Here is a 17,103-nt window from a genome sequence, read left to right on the forward strand (position 1 = left end):
GGGTTTCGGGGTTTTGGTTCTTGTTCTTGATACCACAAAGCATGATGGGTTTCCCTTTTACGTTTGGCGTTTTCAGAGGTCAAACATGAGTCGGCAGTAGACAGCGGGGGACGGCATACAACAGGCAGGCGTAGTAGTCTGTGTACATACGGGGAAAAGACTATACAATGAATTCAAGACTCTCTCAGCTATCACGATGCTGAACTATCACGATGATTTCTGCTATGATTGTCTGTTGCGTCTGAGAAATCAGAGCCGCTATGCTTTATTATGCATTAGAACAAGTGCGAAGAGCAGGAAGAATCTGGCTGTGGTGTATGTACATGATCATGATTTCGGTGATTATTGTGTCCTCGTGGGCTTCATGATCGTTTGAGGGTTGGTGCTGAGACTTGGGAGGGTTAGTTATCCTCCTTCTCGTCCTTCTTCTCGTCCTTCTTCTCGTCCTTCTTCTCGTCCTTCTTCTCGTCCTTCTTCTCGTCCTTCTTCTCGTCCTTCTTCTCGTCCTTCTTGTCCTCCTTGGAGTCTTCGGACTTCTCCTCCTTCTTATCCTCAGACTTCTCCTCCTTCTTGTCGTCAGACTTATCCTCCTTCTTGTCGTCAGACTTCTCTTCCTTCTCCTCACCCTTCTTCTCGTCCTTGGACTCTCCCTTGGGCTTATCCTCAGACTTTTCCTCCTTCTTCTCATCCTTGGGCTTCTCGGACTTATCTTCCTTCTTATCCTCAGACTTCTCGTCCTTCTTGTCATCAGACTTCTCCTTCTTGTCGTCAGACTTCTCCTGCTTCTTCTCTTCGGACTTAGACTCCTCCTTTTCCTCAGACTTATCGTCCTTCTTCTCCTCGGTCTTAGACTCCTCCTTGTCCTCAGACTTTGACTCCTCTTCCTTCTCCTTCTCCTTCTCCTCAGGCTCGTCGTGCTTCTCCTCCTCGTCATGCTTGGCATGAGCAGCGCCGTGTCCCTTGGACGGCGCGGGACCGCTCCATGGCTGGATGACGGCCAGACCGGCGGCGAAGAAGACTACTGAGCCAATGGCACTGTATCACGAATAGTGGTCAGACACGTCATCCTCGGGCAAGTCTTGACTGACAATCGTCCCGTTTCACGCAAATTTGCTCAATTCAAGGAGCCAATTGAGTTTCAAATTGGGATACAGAGGCAATTGGACTTACAGAGGGAGCTCGCTCTGGGGCTTCGCGCCATGTTGGCTGGCGTAGTTCCTCTGGCCGACCTGGGAACGGAACTGGGGACGGATCGTCCGGCGCGCCGAGGGTCGGAGGGCGGAACGCAGGGAAGCTGCTCTGGCGAAAGACATTTTTGAAATTGTACTTGGTTGAACGCAGGGAAATGCTCAAGTCGCTTAGAGAAAGGAGGAAGCTCAATGGCAAGACCAATTGGAATAGTTGCGAGTGTCCTTTGTAAAGAAAACAAACAGGAGGAAAGGAGAAGAGGAGCCAAGAGAGCAACACGAGAAAAACCCGCTTGGGAAAGCACGTAAGGAAGCCAAAAGAAGAAAAAAGCTGGGGTTGGACTGGTGTGGCTTGACCTTGGTTTCTGGCCTGTTGTGCTGGCTGACATTGAGTGACCTGCCGTCCGAAGTCTAGGAGCTCGGAGCTGCGAGCTCTCTGCCTCCAGCTTGCACCAGCAACGAGCTTCTAGAGCAATCGGCCAATGGTAGGGAAGAGGCTGGATACTGCGTAGTGCCTAGATGCCGGGGGTGGCTGGTTCCCCACAGCTTTGTGGTGACGACATTTGCCGGGGGGTGCCGAAGGGGCCCGCACGACATACCTACCTTACCTCAATCCCGAAATGGGGAGATGGGAGCTCGAGGTCAAGGTGTCGTGGTTCCATCCGGTGCTTATCTAATTTTTGGCCGGAATAACTCATCGGAGCGAGCTTGGGCCAGCACGGACCTAATGGATTTCCCAGAGACTTACATAACGCTCCGGCGTGGTGAAGGTTACTGCGGGCAGTGGTAGGGGTCCACTTTCGCGGGGCAAGAACGTCCCGGAACTGGTAGCATTGAGGGGACCTCTGTCTGTATTGTCTGAGGTACCTGCTGGGCTGTCTAAGGTAATCCCGCCCAACGACACTGACTGGGCCCTTCCTGCTTGGAGCTCTGGAACCTGTAACCCCACCACCAACAACGCCTCTTTCACGAGGGTCTATGTTGTCGTGATCCAAAGCCAACTTCAAAAACACCCATCCCAATTTACCGCCCCGATACATATCGTATCTTTGCACCATATTTCCACTTATCGCCGGACTGTCGACCTTCTTTTCTCTTTCCTCTGCATGGTCAGAGCAACCGATTCCCCGCTGACACGCCACCTGCCGCGATAACCTCCTCATCTCCATTACCCTCGCACGCAGCGAACCAGCCCATCCGACACACTCCAGGATGGCTTCGTCAAGCGTGCCGGCGAATCCGACGCCGCAGACAGTGATCCAGCTCGTGCAGAAGCTAGGAGACGCTGACCCGGATTTCCGCTTCATGTCGCTCAACGATCTGCTCCAGGTCCTGGCCAACGGCAAGCCCGACTTTTTGCACCACGACTACAACGTCGCCGCACGTACTGTTGATAGCATCATCAAGGCGCTCGACGACCAGAATGGCGAGGTGCAGAACCTGGCGATCAAATGGTGCGAGAATCTGAGCCCCCTTACCATCTTTGCAAACCCCTCCCCAACGCTCGACAAGCAATGCCAGGAGCTAACCAGTTTCCCTCCGCAGTCTCGGACCGCTGGTTATGAAAGTACCGACCCCGATTATCGCACCGATGATTGAGAAACTCTCTGCAATCAAGCTTAAGAACTCGGTTGACAATGCTGTTCCCTCGCTCGCCCTCCGCGCCGTCATCATGGCCCTCCCGAAACCCACACCTGGCTTGCCGCCCGCCAAGGACGTGACAGAATCATACCAAGCCGTCAGCCGCGTTCTGATCCCGCGACTTCTGGGACCCGGCGGCAAGGTGCAGCCGCAGAACCCCTCAAACAACATTCAGTTGCCGCCCGTCCCGCAGGGTCTCCTTAAGGTGGACAAAGACCTTAGCGCAGAGTCGGTGGACATTCTTATCGAGGTCGTCAGATGCTTTGGCGTGATGCTCTCGCCCCTCGAGGTCGAGGCGATGCAAGATGCGGTCATTAGCCTGCTCGAGAACGACAAGACATCATCAGTCGTGAAGAAGAGAGCTGTGGTAGCTACTTCGATACTTGCCATTCACCTGTCGGACGAGTTGCTCAGCCAGATGGTCGACCGAATGGGCAACGACCTGAGCAAGGCCGATATCTCTGCAGTCACACGCCGTCTCTATATTTCAATCACTGGCTCATTGGCGAGATCCATTCCCAATCGTTTCGGCTCATACCTGAAGACTCTGGTGCCCTTCATTCTCCAAGCTCTGAGCGAGGGTGAGCTCGAGAAGCATCTGGAGGAGATCAGCGACGGAGATGACATTGGCCAGGAGTTCAACGAGGTGCGAGAATCCGCTCTCGTGGCCCTGGAATCATTCCTCGCCGCTTGCCCGACGCAGATGCGCCCCTTTACCGACCAAACCATTCAGGCGACCCTCAGATATCTCAAGTACGACCCCAACTACGCAATGGGCGATGACGACGAAGATATGGACGTTGACGACGAGGATGAGGATGAGGATGATGACGAGTTCGAAGACGATGCTGGCTTTGACGATGATGACGACGCAAGCTGGAAGGTCCGTCGTTGTGCCGCCAAGGCTCTTTATACACTCATTTCAACCCGTGGAAGTGGTGATTTGTTAGAGAACGGTGTTTTATACAGCCAGGCTGGACCCACTTTGGTAAAGAGATTCGACGAGAGAGAGGAGAACGTCCGTCTAGAGGTTATTGCTTGTTTGTCTCTTCTTGTGCGCAAGACGGGCGAGGGCATGTATCCCACTGATCTCTCACTCGACGACCACGAGCCCGAGGCGCCTAGCTCCATCCCCATCAGCAGAAAACGCAGACGTCAGAGCAGCGGCGGCGGTTCTATGAGCACCCCTCATGCCGCCACAGGTCTTACATCCCCCACCCTTGAGAGAATCCCTTCAACTGGACCCCGCGCAGATCTGGCTCGCTTCACCCCGACGATTGTGAAGGCTTCCACCAAGCTGCTCAAGGGCAAGGTTATTCCTACCAAGCAAGCTATTATCAACCTCCTTGACGATATCATCACGGTCCAGCGGGGTGGTCTTTCCGACTACTTTAACGACGCCATTGGCCCCATCATTGAGTCTATTAAACCCACCGGAGCTTCAGCGCTCGCCTCATCTCTGGCTGCCTCCGGTGGCAATGCGTCCGCGACACCCAGCACTCTGCGTGTTGCCGCCCTGAAACTCACCAGCGATATTGCCAAGACCCATTCTTCAAGTCTCTTGCAGCCGTACCTGACCAAGATAGTGGCTGGTGTCATTTCGGCAGCCAACGATCGATTCTACAAGATCTCAAGTGAAGCCATCGGGACGATCGAGGAGTTGGTAAAGGCAATCACTCCCCCTCGGTCTAAGATGACGGCACAGAAGTTCAAGGGCGAGCTTCAGAAGCTCTTCGACACGATCATGAACAGAATCACTGCGACTGACGCCGATGCTGAAGTTAAGCAGCGTGGTATCCACGCCTTGGGAGTCTTGCTGTCTAGAACCTCCGGTGCCGACGGCAATGGTCTGATCCCAGCCGACAAGCGACAGGCTGCCTTGACTGCACTTCTTGACCGCCTCAAGAACGAGACGACTCGCCTGGCTGCCGTCAGAGCCGTCGATAACGTCGCAGCTTTCAGCACTAGCAGTGGCCAGCTCGAGACGTCGTGGATTCGGGAGGTCGCCCTGGAGCTTGCCGGACAACTCCGAAAGGCTAACCGAGCTCTTCGCGGTTCTAGCGTGCTCGCACTCAAGCATTTGGTGGTGTCGCCAACCGCCAGAGGTCAATTGGATGCAGACACTATTCAGGGCCTGGTTTCGTCGTTGGTGCCCGTTATTAGCAACAATGACACCCATCTGTTGGCACCCGCCCTGCTCATTCTCGCGACCCTCGTCGAGGAAAACGCCGACCTGGTGGTCACCCAGTCAATGACTGCTACCATCTGCAGTCTGCTCAAGTCAAGCTACGCCAGCATCGTCCTAGACCAAATTCTTATTCTTGTAACAAAGGTTGGCGAGAGCGGTGCCGGCCAGCCTCTCATGCAAGGGCTTCTCAATGACGTTAGTATCGAAGGAGATCCCGTTGTCGTGGGCAAGGTCATTGGTGCACTTCTTGTGGCCAGTGGAAGCTCGGCTGGCGTCACAGTCGAGAGCTTCATTTCCGAGTTACAAACCAGCTCCAGAAACAAGGACGACGCTCGCTTGAGCTTGGCGCTTGCGGTGCTCGGTGAGGCTGGTCTCCGTCTTGGAGCCAACTCGCCATTGAAGGCGGAGCTGTTCTTGCAACAGTTCCACGAAGAGCCCGACAAGGTCTCCATCTCAGCTGCAGTGGCCCTTGGCCGTGCTGGTTCGGGCAATGTTTCCGAGTACCTTCCAGTCATTCTGGCAACCATGCAGAAGGGTGGCAACACGCAATACTTGCTTATCCAGTCGATAAAGGAGATCCTGCAGCAAGTCAACGTTCTCTCTGCCGAGGTCTCCAAGTTCGCAGCCGACATCTGGCAGCACCTTCTTTCCGCCTCCACCATTCCTGATAATCGAGTGGTGTGCGCGGAATGTGTGGGACGACTGACCATCATCGACTCTCAGACCTTTATGCCTCAGCTTCAGGTAAGTTGAACAAATTCATCACTCATAGAGTGAAACTAACAACGACAAAGTCCCTTCTAAGAAATGAGAACCCCGACATTCGAGGCATGTCTGTTCAGGCTGTTCGATACACGCTTCCTGATAGTGACGAAGCTTTCGACGCCATGCTCAAGAATGTCCTTGTCGATATGCTGCTTGTCATGCTGCAGGATTCGGAGATGGACAACCGCCGCTTGGCGATGTCAACACTCAACTCGGCTGCGCACAACAAGCCCGATCTTATTCTGCCTCACCTCGGCGAGCTGATGCCGTTTGTGTTGACCGAGTCGGTGATCAAGCCACAATTGATCAGAGAGGTCATGATGGGTCCTTTCAAACATATGGTGGATGATGGCCTTGAAGTCCGAAAGGTATGTTTTGCTCAACTCCGGAAAGTTGAATGCGGCTGTTGCTGACCACAAACACAGAGCGCTTACGAGACCCTGTACGCTCTCATGGAGACGGCCTTCTCGCGAATCAACAACATTGACTTCTACGACCGCGTGGTCGCTGGTCTGAAAGATGACAACGATATTCGCAGTCTCTGCAACTTGATGGTTTCCAAGCTTATCGCGCTTGACCCTGATGAGACTAGCCGTCGCCTTGACTCCATCGCCGAGGCATACCGCGCCATCTTGTCAACCAAGCTCAAGGACGGAGCCGTCAAGCAGGATGTGGAGAAGCAGGAGGAGGCGAACAAGAGCGTTCTTAGGGTCACGCTCTTGCTCGGAGACAAACTCAAGGGTGCAAAGGATGGTTCTGGCAAGGGAGCAGCCAACGCGAGTGCCGGAGGTGCCAGCCAGGCGTGGAACGCTTACTGGGAGTGGGTTAACAAGGAGTTCCAAGCGCAGCTTAGAAGCCTGCGTGAGGAGACCAAGAACCTTAGCATTCTGTAGTACAGACACTACATAGAGGCAGGCCACCTTCATCTTACTCTTGAAGATGAGGCATAGCTAGGACGCTCAAGGACAGCAGAGGATGAATAAGATTTCAGCATTTGATTTTACGTGTCAAACAATGCGGCTCAGGTCAAGAACAGCTCCTGATGACGCTGTACAATTGTTGATCGTAAATATGCCATCACTCCTACCATGCTATGATCCGCTCAAGTGAGAATTCCAGAGATGGCTTTGCTCTGCGCTGAAGTCTACATAATGACCATAGCGTAGAACATAGGTTGAGTGAGAAAGCTGGGAGCATGGAGGACATTTCTCGAGTCTATTCCTTACTTCACTCTCCGTTGCATAGTCAGTCTTGATGATGAGTCTGCGCTGGAACCATCAGTGAATGACAAGTTGATGTAATGAGATCGGTAACCAAAAGAATGAGACTCCTTAGATTGGGCTTTCTCTCCCTCGATGCGTTGAGTGTAGATCTGCGATCATTCACTTGGGATACAAGACAGCGAAGCCGGGACTTGGCTCAGTACTCCTGTGATACGGCTTTTTAATCTCGAAGGCTCCTATCATTCGTGCTCGATAGCCTCGAGAATTGGCGGCCCTCTTTTCTTCTGTGTGCTTTTCACATGAGTGAGGTCCTCCCTGTGTTACTTTCATCTAGTGGAGGTGAAGTAGGGAAGAGGCGACTACAAATATCAGCGTTCCTCATGCTCCATGGTCTCTTTTGGGCCAACCAGCCAGATGGTTGTGAGGCCTCGGCCTGCACTATCATGCTTTAGGTGGCTGCTTCCAGTTGACAAAACTTTCTCAGGGCATTGAGAGAATTGGATCTTACTCTAACTTGAAAGTACCTACGGTAGGTACCACCATTCAAGTCTTCAAGTCGACCGTCCTTCTTTGTCATTGTATACTTCTACGAATAGTAGGAAAGTAACTACTACTAAGGAAGCAGGGTGTTGGAGTAGAAGTGAATGTTCAAGCTAGAGTATCTACTTTCTCCCAGGCGTTTTCGTTTTGTTCGCTGTCTTCTGGGTGAAGAGAGCACATGTCCTTCGGAACCAGACGCACAAAGAGACGGGTTGCAAAATCAGGAAGAGATAGAGGGCATCGAGCAAGGTATTTATAGCCTTGTGAAGAATTCCACGCGTTTGCTTTCTTTTTGCTGTCTGCCCGGGGTAGGCTGGGAGTCCTCCTCGCTAGGTATTTAAGAAGGACCACTGCGACAGCTTTACGTCTAGCTTCTCGAGATGAGCTCGTCCAGCGTTCTAAGCCTTTTCAACTTAACAGTTGTTAAAGTGTTCTATGCCATGAGAGGTTTCGGCAATACTTAGAAACCGACATCAACCATAAATTAGCCATGTCTCAAGTAGCAGTGTACATCTACTCGTCAATTCTTTCCCCTTGTGAACAGACACATATACTTCAACGTATAAGTCGAGAGCCACAGGCGGACAAGGACTCCCTTTCTTAAATTGCTGAAGGAATGAACGCGATGTATCACAGACGCTCTGGACGCAGAGAATTTCATGTTGGTCGTCAACTGCCCAGTCGTCAATTGCCCAGTCGCCAATTGCCCAGTCGTCAACTATCCCGGTCTCCAAGCCTCGCGCAAAGAGACAAAAAGCTTGCCTCGAAGACGATGACATTGGCGCTTGTTTTAGACGTCTGTTATTTCGTAGAATAGTGCGGCTTTTATAGCAAACCAAGCCCTTACTTACTCGTTCTCTCGAATGTTCCCACGAGAGCGAGGTTGTAGGCACTTGGACTCGTTCATTCAGGCAGGCGTTCTCAAGTTTCTTAGATCATCATCCCAGACTTACACAGTCTGATGTATGAACAAGCTATTTCAGAAACGAAAATATAACCCACGTCCACGCAGGCAATGTTGTTGCCCTAGACTGTATCTTACACAAGACCAACAGACAAGATAAAGGCTATATATAGATCTCAATATACTCAACCCACAACCATACCCACTCTCTCATAAATTCCGACTCTCGATATCTCCCTCACCCTCTCTACTCCCAGAACCCCCACCCATCAAGCCTCACATACCCATCCCCACACCTCTCAACTCTCGTCACCAACCAGACTCCCCAAACACACAGCACCCACACCCATTCCACAACTCCACCCACCCACATCTCCACCACAATTCCCACAAACCCACACCGCAACCCTCTGTATTCTCCTCCATCGTCTACTGAGTCATCAAATCAAGACAACAAGCCTTGTTGGCTAAGTGGTATAGCGTCTCACTAGTACCTAGTGACATGAGAAGATCGGCGGTTCGATTCCGCCACGAGGCATATAAAAGCGTAGCTCCTTCACGGGGGCGATGATCTCTTTTTGCATTTTTTTCTTTTTGCTTTGATAGGTGAGTTCTCAGTCTATGACAGGTGTTAATCAGGAGTCATTGAGAGAGAGAATCTTGCTTTTTCTTCTGGGTGCTGGTTGGCTGACTGTTGATACCGCAGTTCCTCTGTCTCTACTTTCTACAACCCAACTTAAAGTTTGCTAAAAGCTTCCTGTTCAACGTTCAACGTTCAAGTAGGAGAAGATGTAGTTATCGGAATTGAAAGATCTAGGTAACATTGGCATTGGACTTGTAAGTATGTACGTTGACGGTTGCTTGCTCGCATACGATGGCGACAAAGTTGGTGCCACGATGTTTCACTGCACGTCGAACAACACGTTCCAAGGACGTAGTTGACCAATGTCTCTTCACAGCAGTCACAACACGGCATAGCTGTTAGGCCATCATATGAATGGACAAAGAAAAGTTTTCCAGTATCTACGGAATCCGACACTACCCAGCCCTTATTAAAACACAGCAGCCAACGCTGGCGCAAGCTAGACGATGCAAGCCTACCCACGCTGATTGCTTAAAGCAATAGTACACGAAGAAGTAGCTTTTGTGCAGTGGCCAGAGTCGCTCTTTCGCTTTCTGACTCCCCATTTATCCTCCGCCAGCCTTCTTGGCCTCCTCGTCGGCCTTGGCCTTATCTTCTGCCTGCTTCTTCGCTTCCTCCTCGGCCTGCTTCTTCGTCTCTTGGTCAGCGGCCTTCTGCTTGGCGTCTTCCTCTGCCTTCTTCTTTTTTGACTCTTCCTCGGCCTTCTTAGCCTCTTCTTCGGCCTCTCTGGCCTTCTTTGCATCCTCCTCTGCTCTCTTTCTAGCTTCGACTTCAGCCTCGGCCTTCTTCTTATCTTGTTCTTCGTCGTTCTTCTTCGCCTCCTCGGTGACCTTTTGGGCCTCGCCCTCAACAAGCGTCGACTGAGTATTTTGTTCCTCGTCGTCGACGTCAACCAGCCTTCCAGAATCCCACTTCTTCTTGGCGGCCTTGAGCAGCGACGGCAGTTCTCCGCTCATGTCGCACATGCCACGGAAGCTGCCGTTCTCCCTGCGAATCAGCTCGTACGGGTGACCGTACTCGACGACGGCACCCTTGTCGAGAACGAGAACCTTGTCGTAATCCACAATAGTCTGCAGGCGATGGGCAATGGTGATGATGGTGCTTGTCAGCTCGCGGATGGTCTCCTGGATCTTGGTATCGGTGGCGTAGTCGATGGAAGCTGTCGCCTCGTCCATGACCAGAACATTGGGCCGCTTCAAAAGAGCACGGGCGAGGCAGAGCAGCTGGCGCTGACCCTGAGACAGGTTGGAGCCGGACTCCGAGACAGTCGACGAGAGGTTGAGGAAGATGTTCTTGTTTGTAGGCGCAATAGAGGAGCCAGGGCTAGAGTTAGAATCTCCACGAATCAGACCCAGGTTGGGCGTGGCGGGCAACATTGACCCGGCAGACGGCGTAGTCGGTCTGGTTGCCGGTCTGGAAGTTGACTCGTTGGGGCCGATAAGCTGCACCTTGCGAAGCGCCTCAAAGATTTGTTCGTCCGTGTACGCATCGAAGGGGTCCAAGTTGGAGCGAATGGTACCCATGAAAAGGGTGGGGTCCTGGGGAACAATAGTGATGGCCTCGCGCAAATCGCGGAGTCCAATGAGGCCGACATCGATATCGTCAATGAGAATCTTGCCTTCGTCGGCCTCGAGGGCACGGAAAATAGCCAAGGCCAGCGAACTCTTGCCAGCACCAGTCCTGCCAACGATACCAACCTTCTCCTTGGGGTTGATCTTGAAACTGAGACCACGCAGAACGGGGTCCAAGTCTGCGCGGTAACGAGTGGAGTAGTTGATGAACTCTACAGATCCTTGGCTAGGCCAGTTCTGAGGGGGGCGGTTCTTCTCGTCAACCGGCTCGGCCTCCTGCTCGACATCCAAGTACTCCTTGATACGCTCCACCGAGTTCATGTTTTGCTCGTTGATAGCATAGAGACGGATGAGCCACAAAACGTTCTCGGTGAAGCCAATGGCGTAACTGAGGGAAATGCCAGCAGAGCCAGCATCGACGCTGCCCGTGCCCAAGCTGAAGATGATGAAGACACCAGCGAAGAAGGAAACCGTATCACCAAGCACATCAGTCCTGAACGCAAGCCAACGGTTGGCAGCCCAAAGATAGATAAAGGGACGGGCTTGGACGTTGATCTTAGACAAGTTCTCCCTGATGAAACGGCGCTCGTCACCGTAAGCTCGGATCGTCGTCATGCCAGACAGGGTCTCTCCAAACTGCTGGAACAGAGGGCTCCTCTGAACGGACTCGAGACGCTTGAGATCTCTGGAGGCCCGGAGGTAGAAAGCACCAACGAAGTAGTAGGCAGCAGTAATGAAGACACCCGCAATGAGGAAGCCAGGGGTGATGATGGTGATCAAAACGACAGTAACGAGGATTCCAAGAGCGCAACCGAAAACGCCAATAGCGATCGGTGCAACTTCCTGGTCCACAGCCTCGAGGTCCTTGCTGAAACGGTTCATCAGCTGGCCGAGAGGAGTGACGTCGAAGAATTTGAACTTTGCCCGAGAGACGCGAGTAATCAAATCGTTGTGAATCTTCTTGGACGCCGTCAGAGAACCGTAGAAGACCCAAATGTCCCTGATGAAAGCAGCAACAGAGCCGGCAAGACCAATGATGGCGAGAACGGTAAGATAGTAGGTGACGTTGACGTCCGCAACGGCGGAAGTACTAAAGTTGGAGCTGATACGGTTGCCGTAGTTGGCGATGGAGGCGAAGTAGGTCGGGCTCAAGGACTGCTGGCTGTAGCTGTGGGATGCGGTCGAGAAATCGATGTGCGCAACCTCCTCGTCAACGTATTGGTTAGCCCACTCTCGCACCCAGAAGTTGGTCGCGACACCGGACATCTGTTGGAGTCCAAAGACCGTAAGAGCAACAGCCCAGAACCACCAAGCGCCCATAGAGGAGAGGTAGAGTTGGATGACAGGCCACTTGACGGAGCCGACAGCCTTCTTCTCCTCCATGGCGTCCTTTTGCTCCTTCTTCTTGTCATTCTTCTTCGATCGGGCGTCACTGGCGCTTTCATCGCCTGGGTTGACCACAGTTTCTGACCCGTCCTCACCAACGCTAGAGGGAACACGGGACGGAATTCGGGACACCGAGGCAGAGTTGATGGCGGCTTTCTGAACGTCTTCGCCCAACTTGCCAGCGGCAATCAGCTCAGCAGACGGGCCCTGAGCGGCAATTCTGCCATTCTCGAGACAGACGACGTAGTGCGATGACGGGGCACAAAGCTGGAGGTTGTGGGTGACCAGGATACAGGTTCGGCCGGCCATCAAAGGACCCTTGATGGCGTTGTTGAAGATCCATTGTGCCGTGTGAGAATCAACGGCACTCAGACAGTCGTCCAAGAAGATGTGCTGGGAGTTGGAGTAGATGGCACGGGCGAGCGAAATGCGTTGCTTCTGGCCACCGGACATGGTGATGCCCTTCTCGCCAACCAGAGTTTCGTCGCCGTTGTCAAGGATTTCAAGGTCACGCTCCAGAGCGCAGGCGACAATCACATCCCTGTATCTCTTCTCGTCGTACGGCGCAGCAAACAAAATGTTGTCCTTGATGTTGGCGTTTACAAGCCACGCAGCCTGCGCGACATAGGCAACCGTGTCGGCCAGACCCGTCTCAGGATCAGGTCGGACATCCTCGCGGCTACGGCCACCTGGGCAATAGACCTTACCCTCGACCAAAGTCATCTCGCCAAGTAAGGCCATGAGCATGGATGTCTTGCCAGAGCCGGTGGGTCCAGAAATGATGTTCAGCTTGCCAATGAGGAAATCAACGTCCATGTCCATGAGGCGGAAAGCCATCGATCCGTCATCTGCAACAACGTCCTTGCCACCCCAGATGAAGTTGGCCTTGCGGAGGCCAATGACCTTGTTTCCGTCCTCGTCGACATTGTCCTCGCCGAGCTGTTCGTACTTCTCAGTCTCCTCCTCGGTAAGGAACTCTTCGACACGGTCCAGGGAGACCTTGGTCTCCTGAACGTGGGCAAACATGTCTCCCATTTGATCAAGAGGCACGCGAAGGAGCATGAAGAGGGAGATGGCAGTGAAGGCAACCGAGGGGTAGAGCGGCTTGTGCTCGATGAGAGTGTACATCAAGAAGGAGAAGAAGGTGATGAGAACGGGGACCGAGTTCCACACAGCAACGGCGAAGGACCAGATGACGTAACGGGACCGAAGAGCCTTGAGCTCAGCGGCACGCTTCTCGTCCACAATACGACCAAACTTGGCCTCCCACGCAAAGTACTTGATGATGCGAATGTTCTGAAGAACCTCGTTGGTCACGTTGATGCGCTTGTCGGTAGCTCCCAGAATCTTCTTGGACGTGTTGGCGAAGCCTCGAGCGAAGCTGTAGTTGATAGGCAGGAGCAGAGCCATCACAACCAATCCCGGAATGGCGCTGAGCCCCATGACATCCCAGAGCAGAACGATGGCGACGACAAGCTGGCTCGGGGCGGACGCGCAAATGAAGTGCAGGTAGGCCGTGACTTCGGCAATCTTGAAGCTGTCAACCGACATGAGGTTGATGATGGTGCCCAAGTTCGCTTGCTCGTCGTCCTTGGCCGGATCTTTGGCAGCGCCGTTAGCAGCAGCCTCAGCGTCGGCCTTGTCCTTCTTGAAACCGAGCTTCGCCTTGATCCTTCCAATCAAGCTCTGCTTTTCAGCAGCAGGTGCCTTCTTTCCAAGTTCCTTGTCTTTGCCGGCCGAGGCCTTGCGTCGGAGGGCCTTGGCGTAGATTTCACCAACCATGATGGCGCGAATACGAATGCAAATCTTGCGGCCAATCCAGAGGGCGTAGTTGTCGGCGAAAGACCTGACAATGTCGAGGACTGGCAAGAGGATCACGTACAACCACAAGACGTTGATGGGAGCGCCCTCGGGCCTCTCCACGTATTCGAGGATGGCCTTGAGTAGCAACGTCGGAGCAAAAGTGAAGACGCCTGCGAAAGCAGCCAGAGCAAATTGCAGCAGAAGCTCGCCCTTGAAGTACTTGAGCAAGTGCCAAGCCAAGGTCGAGGTTCTCTTCATTGCCCGGTAGTCGGCAAGAACGGCGGCAGCCTTCTCCTTGGGAACCAAGTTCCAAACGTTCTTCATTTCCAATGTTTCCTTGTAGCCGCGGGAGATGATGGGGTCCACCCAAGAGAACGTGGCCAGGGAGAAGAGAGAGGCGAGTGGCTCGCGCGAGGGCTCAATGTCGCCTTCCCATTCCAACAGCACCGTCTTGTTGCCTTTGCGGGTCGTAATCGCCAAGCCGAAGAGAAGCGAAGTCACGACAAATTCGACAATGACGAGTGTTTGCGCAAGGCGGCTGCTAGGGTGAATAATGACGGAGCGGAAGATGCCGACGGTGAACAACCACTGGAACAGGTAGATGGCGGCGGTGTGGTTCCAGATGCGAGGAACGCGCCATTTCGTGTTGCCGAGGAAGAGTCGGAGAGTGGCGAGAATGGCGACGTAAACCCAGGTGACCAAACCGACGATGGTGACCAAGAAACCATGCTGGCCCGGGACAGTCCCAGTAACCAATGCAATAATGTGTATCGCGATCAGACCAGCGATTCCAAGCTCCTCGACGACAATGGTCAAGTTCTGGGCCGGGGGGCTGTCGGCCTGGACAATGGATCCCTTGGTGGTAGTCTTGACCAGAGCAAGGCGACCGCCGCCGTTCATAGTCAGCGCCTCGTCATCTTCATCCTCGGTCTCCTCGGGAGGAATGTCGGTGTGGCCGTGGTGGTGCTCTTCCGGGACTTGTTCGTAGCCTTGCTTGCGGTTCTTCGCGACACTTCGAATCGCCTGCAGGCTGAGGTGAAGGACAGAGAAGCCTATAACAATCAGAGGAAACAGGATTTTGAGGTAGCTACGAGAGAGATAGGTAGTCAGTTAACCGGACAAGTGTGTTGGGCAGCCGGTTCGGCTAGATCATCGAATCGCAGTTGGCGGTCGGCAGTGGTGGGTTGAGGGCATCGCGATTTGTTGCGCCGTGATGCGACCTGGTGAGGAGGCGGGCTTGGGGACAAAAAGACTCACTCTTGCTGGAAGCACGGTGTGAGATCATCAATGTCCCATATCGGCCAGCTGCACTGAGCAAAGCTGCCCATGTTTGCTAGTACCCCACTCCCGAGTGGCGGGGAGAAACGCCAAAAAGAAAGCGATCAATGGCTGAGCTCTGATGGCGATTGGAGTTGGAGTTTGGAGTCGTTTGGGGTAGTACGGGATGGGATTTTTTGGCAACGGCGTTTCGGTTCGGTTCGCAGCGGTCCAAAGAGAACGCAGGTGTTGTGGGAGCCGACCTCGGACCTGGGCGAGGCGAGGAGAGAGAAATAGCAGCAGTAGCCAAAATGACGTTGGCCAGGGCGTGGATATCGATCGCGCTGCTGTATTTTGTTGTTGTTTTCCCTCTGGCCGATAGAGAGGGGGAGGAAGGGAGGCAGTCGGCAGGGCGTCTGTGTCCCGAGATCGCAGGCGGGATCTGTAGATGCCCGAGTTGTGACGCAGGAAGGGGGGGAGAGGAGGGGAGGGGAGGGAAAAACAAAAAAGAAGGAAGAGAGGAAAAGAAAAGAGATGGAGGGAGAATAGCCCAAGTCGTTGCAGAATCGAGAGTTTTTGGGTGGTGGGGAGGTCAAGGGAAAGAAAAGCTAAGGTAAGTTCCTGAACTGGCTGTCAGTGGTTCAGGCTCTGGCTCTGGCTCTTTCTCTGGCTTCGGCCCCCGGGCTCTCAGTCAGTCACGTCAGTCCTTGGATTGCATCCCTCGGGCTGTTCTTTTCCTTGGTGCGTATCTCTCTCACTCTGTCTCTCTCTGGGTCAGACACTCAAGAACAGTGAGTCTGTTTGCCTGGCACTTCCCTTGGTTAGCACAGGGCAACGAAGACAAGTGTATGGCTGACGACGGCGACAATGAACGGATGGAACTTTGGAAGGCCTGTCCTGGATCATGGAAGCATGTCGAGTTTCTTGCCCGGTAGACAAGAACAAGCTGGGATATCCACAGTGACACTCACATTGGTCCGAGTTTGGATCCGTTTGGCTAGAAAGGTAGGTACAGGTATCCGCACAGCACAGGGAAGACGAGGCCGGAGCAGCAACGAGACAGTCCGCGGCGAGCAACAATGGGTTAGCAGCTGGAGCGGGACCCAGCAAAGGTACCTTGGCTCTGGATCCGAGAAAGCGAGGGAAGGGGAAGCCTGAAGGGGGAGGAAAAGGTGTGGAGGGGGCGAGCGTGCGAGCGTCAGTGTCTGCACGTAGTATGGCTTGTCTGCTCGGTACTGCGTAATAACAGTCGAGTCTGGATGATGTGTACTTTGTATGTTCACTGTGGTTGTCGGGCCTGGGACAGAGAGTCTGTGGTGTATGTGTGTATGTGTGTGAAGACGAAGGTTCTCAACGATACTTGGTACAGGGCTTGTCCTCGTCCCTCTCGTCGCTCGCCCTTGGTCATCCCGCCTTGTTGTCGTGACTCGTCCCTCGTTGTCACGGTGGTCTGTTCTTGCGTATGGAGCACCTTGTAAGCCTTGCCTTGGTCATCATCGGAGACTCAGAGACTCAGAGAGTACTAGGCAAGGCACGGATAATAGCGTATATGTTCAACATAACGCCGCAGGCTGCCGATGGCTCGTCCGGAGGAATGAAGCCAACGCGACAAGCAACAAGACGCAATGAATGCAGAGTATCCGTACAACAAAATGAAGGCATGCAGATGGCACTCCGTACTCCCACTCCGTACCCCGAGGTGCAGCGCAGTGCAGGTCGAGCCAGGGTGTGCAGGGTCATGCCTCCCCGCCCTCATGCACGACGATAGCAGCATTGAGCCTTGGACCAGTGGGAAGCTCCAATTCCTGGCAAGCATGTGCTGCCCTGCTGCTTTGTGCGGGATGCATATCCATAATCCAGAATGGTTGCTGTCCCATGTCTCGCCTTGCATCGCTCGATTGTTTGAACTCTGGAGTCCCTCTGCCTCCCCCCACCGCCCATTGCATGTGCAGCCAGGCAGTCAGACCCGGGCGGGGGGTCGTAGTCAATGTTATC

The 17,103-nt window shown here is 53.5% G+C and overlaps 3 protein-coding genes across 3 annotated transcripts; 1 reads left to right on the plus strand and 2 right to left on the minus strand.

The window, feature by feature from the left end:
- Positions 1–230: 230 nt before the first annotated feature.
- HER10_EVM0008784 (uncharacterized protein) lies at positions 231–1,786 on the minus strand. The gene is made up of 2 exons (XM_035478293.1): positions 1,171–1,786; positions 231–1,035 (listed from the first exon to the last, which is right to left on the minus strand). The coding sequence occupies exons 1-2, from the start codon at positions 1,311–1,313 to the stop codon at positions 402–404; spliced, it is 777 nt and encodes a 258-aa protein (XP_035333043.1). The 5' UTR covers positions 1,314–1,786; the 3' UTR covers positions 231–401.
- Positions 1,787–2,116: 330 nt separating this feature from the next.
- Positions 2,117–6,790, plus strand: HER10_EVM0003823 (TATA-binding protein interacting). The gene is made up of 4 exons (XM_035473486.1): positions 2,117–2,641; positions 2,733–5,760; positions 5,811–6,149; positions 6,207–6,790. The coding sequence occupies exons 1-4, from the start codon at positions 2,400–2,402 to the stop codon at positions 6,672–6,674; spliced, it is 4,077 nt and encodes a 1,358-aa protein (XP_035332427.1). The 5' UTR covers positions 2,117–2,399; the 3' UTR covers positions 6,675–6,790.
- Positions 6,791–9,442: 2,652 nt separating this feature from the next.
- Positions 9,443–16,001, minus strand: HER10_EVM0006434 (ABC transporter). Its single transcript, XM_035476018.1, has 2 exons — positions 15,109–16,001; positions 9,443–14,938 (listed from the first exon to the last, which is right to left on the minus strand). Exons 1-2 carry the CDS (start codon positions 15,177–15,179, stop codon positions 9,637–9,639), a joined length of 5,373 nt encoding a protein of 1,790 aa, XP_035332762.1. The 5' UTR covers positions 15,180–16,001; the 3' UTR covers positions 9,443–9,636.
- Between the last annotated feature and the right edge of the window lie 1,102 nt (positions 16,002–17,103).

Source organism: Colletotrichum scovillei (genome assembly GCF_011075155.1).
Source record: "Colletotrichum scovillei strain TJNH1 chromosome Unknown Contig00006, whole genome shotgun sequence".
NCBI lineage: Eukaryota > Fungi > Ascomycota > Sordariomycetes > Glomerellales > Glomerellaceae > Colletotrichum > Colletotrichum scovillei.